The sequence below is a fragment of the Maniola jurtina genome, chromosome 21, assembly GCF_905333055.1.
Source record: "Maniola jurtina chromosome 21, ilManJurt1.1, whole genome shotgun sequence".
NCBI classification, from domain to species: Eukaryota; Metazoa; Arthropoda; class Insecta; order Lepidoptera; family Nymphalidae; genus Maniola; species Maniola jurtina.
This window is the reverse complement of record NC_060049.1, coordinates 9,961,115-9,964,352: the sequence shown is the minus strand read 5'-3', so window position 1 is coordinate 9,964,352 and position 3,238 is coordinate 9,961,115. Positions and strand designations below refer to the sequence as shown.

The 3,238-nt window shown below is 38.9% G+C and overlaps 1 protein-coding gene across 1 annotated transcript; it reads right to left on the bottom strand.

The window, feature by feature from the left end:
* Positions 1–250: 250 nt before the first annotated feature.
* LOC123876274 lies at positions 251–2,450 on the bottom strand. Its single transcript, XM_045922482.1, has 2 exons — positions 1,786–2,450; positions 251–918 (listed from the first exon to the last, which is right to left on the bottom strand). Exons 1-2 carry the CDS (start codon positions 2,134–2,136, stop codon positions 553–555), a joined length of 717 nt encoding a protein of 238 aa, XP_045778438.1. The 5' UTR covers positions 2,137–2,450; the 3' UTR covers positions 251–552.
* Between the last annotated feature and the right edge of the window lie 788 nt (positions 2,451–3,238).

Genomic DNA, 3,238 nt, shown 5'->3' with positions numbered 1-3,238 from the left:
TATCAGTGTTTATACCAGAAGTACTGGACGCCATCGTAAACTATTTAGAATTATATGTGAGGGTAAGTGTTTTACTTGTGAAATGAGTATGGCACATGATCATCATCATTATCTTCCCTAGCCTTTTACTCTTACCTATCGATCGGGGTCCGCTACTTATTCAAGAGGATGATTGAAAGCAGAGTGTGAACGTGCAGCGTTGGACTGCTATAGGTTAATTATGTAGTTATATAATTTAATTAAACCACTATTTACCTTAATTCCGGTTTATTGTTAATAAAAATCAGTATCTACACAAGTACTTAAAACTATTCAGACCTATTACTACTAACAGAAGCAGCCTGCATAGCTGAGTGAATGAGATCATCCGTGGCAGTAATTTCTGTTGATGCTTCTGGTTCTTGGATAATATAAGAATAAACAGCATTACTATCTTCAGTACCAACTTCATATGTGCCGGCCGTCAGCGTTTCATCGTAACTTGAATAAGTAGATGCTGGAGTCGCAACTGACTCGTAGGTAGAGATTGATGAAGCTGTTCTCTCCCTATAATCAGTTATCCCAATGTCGGTTAAAATGCATTGAATTTTCTGTTGTGCCCTTAACGCATTTTCCACTGACATTGTTTTTAATTGCATTGCAACACTTACCAAATAAGTCGAATGGTGTTTCTTCTTCTTCTTTAAATACTTTATCGTGCATCGTCTTTAAATCATTAATGGCTTTTACAATTTCTCTAGGCCTCTTTTTTGGTCGTGAAGGAGTAGCAGAAGTGCCAGTAGATGTATTATTTGTAGCATTGGCATCAGTGACTGTAGATTGTGAACGATTTGCTTGTTCAGAAGAGGCTACGCATTGTAAATCACTTTGTTGTTGCTCAGCATTTTGATGACCGTGAATTTGAGACACCGATTGAATCTGTAATTAACAAAATAAAATTGTTTCAGATACCAGATCATAATGAATGGCAAGAAATTGAAGATGGTTTCAGAACTAGGTGGAATTTTCCTGGATGTCATGGTGCCATCGATGGCAAACATGTTTTGATTGATGCGCCTCCAAATTCTGGAAGTGAATATTTCAACTACAAAGGTTCGAACAGTATTGTTTTACTGGCTGTAGTTGACCATGATTATTGTTTTCGCTATTTAAATGTAGGAGCAAATGGCAGAAACTCTGATGCAGGAATTTTCAGACAAAGCTCACTACGTCACAGTCTCGAAAATAATTTATTACCAAAGGGAGGATTTTTAGTGGGCGATGATGCTTTCGCATTAAAAACGTATTTACTTAAACCGTATAGTGGTACCAATCTTACAACGACGCAAAAAATTTTTAACTACCGCTTATCCAGAGCGCGCAGAATAGTTGAAAACGGATTTGGTATTCTGGCAAGCAGATTTCAAATTTTCCAAAGGCGTATACCAACTGATGTTGACACAACTGATAAAATCATACGAGCCTCATGCGCTCTTCATAATTGGCTACGAAAGACAAGTTCAAGTACATATTTTCGGCGAGGTTGTGTTGATGAAGAAGACACTGATTCAGGCACTATAACTGAGGGGTCTTGGAGACGAGAACTTATTAACAACTTGCCAAACATTACCGACCACAACACAAACTATGCAGGGAGGGTAGCAAGAGATTTACGTAACAAATATGCAGAATACTTCTCCGGCCCAGGCGCCGTTCCATGGCAAAATAGAATGATTAACTAAAAGACCTACATAAGTAATAGTTATGTTTTAAGTTGTAAAAACGTAAATAAAAATTGATACTCACATTCTCGTACGTCTTTCTTTTCAGATCATTCATGAATACCTCCTCCATTTCCTTGAGCCATTTTATATTTGAGACATAAAGATTATTTATTCCAGCTCCCGATTTCTTTGAGTCTTCAATTTTTTTCAATTCTTGGCTGTAAGTTGATCTTAAATTTTTGATTTTGTTCTTCACCTCTGTGACACCAAAGTCGTTGATGTTCATCTCATTTACTATTGCAATTAGTGCTGCATTACGCTTGTCCTTGTTTTTGTAATCGGGTGATGAAAAATTCCACAAACATTCATGTATTTTGTAACACTGAATAAATTTTATCGTTGTTTCCAAGCTCCATTTGTTATTAGCGGCCATTTTAATTGAAATTAGGATAATAATTTTGAAAACAAAAACATAAACACGCACACTGCTTGGTGACGAACGACCGAGTGGCGAGTGACCGAGTGACAAGCGAGTGCGTGTTCACGCGTGCCGAGCGGGACAGCGAGTCGCTGCGGGGGCAGAAGAATGAAGCGGGGAGGTGGGTACTCGGCCTAGTAAACAGATTGGGATTCTAGTGACTCTCTCGCCTCTATGCTCGACCGAGCACTCGGCCGAGCACTCGTTAAAGTGTTTATACCAACCGAGCACTCGGCCGAGGACACTGGCTCGCCACTGTACTCGTTAGGTGTAATCAACCCATAAGGAATCCCTTATGAGAGTCTGGGAGAAAATGAAGACTGATGCGAAGCTTTACAAGTCACGTAGCAAAAGCAGTCACAGTGGCACTGGAGGTGGCCCATCATCCTTTAAAACAGATCCTATACTGGAGCAAGTCAGTGACTTGATGGGCCGCGGCTGTACACTTGTGCAGGGATAGCTGGCGTCCAAGATTCAGATGCTGACCAACAAAATACTTAAACCAGTTCTTTATCAATACTTGGTGATGAAATGATCAAAGTTTTAATATATCAAGATGAAAATGTAAGTATTCTAGTAATTATTATGTATACTAGTTAGTAACAACACTGTACAAAGACGTATTGATGAAATGAGCTCTGATGTTGAACGTTTCTTGTGTGATTATCTGCAAACAACTCATTTTTCTATTCAACTGGACGAGTCAACGTTACCTGGCAATGAAGCATTATTATTAGCATATGTTCGATTTGTTATGGGCGAAGAAATTTATGAAGAGCTACTATTCGCGAAAACTTTGAAGACTGACACTAAAGGTGAATCAATATTTAATGTCCTGAGTGATTTTTTCAAGGAAAAATCGATTCCATTCACAGACGTTACTTCGGTGGCAACAGATGGAGCTCCTGCCACGGTCGGGCGATATCGTGGGATTATAAGCCATCTTAAAAGAATTATACCAGAGGTAACTAACTGCAATTCACTGTGTAATTCACCGACATCTAGTAGCGAAAAAGAGTGATAGATTGCACCAATCGCTTCATTTGTTATTAATGCA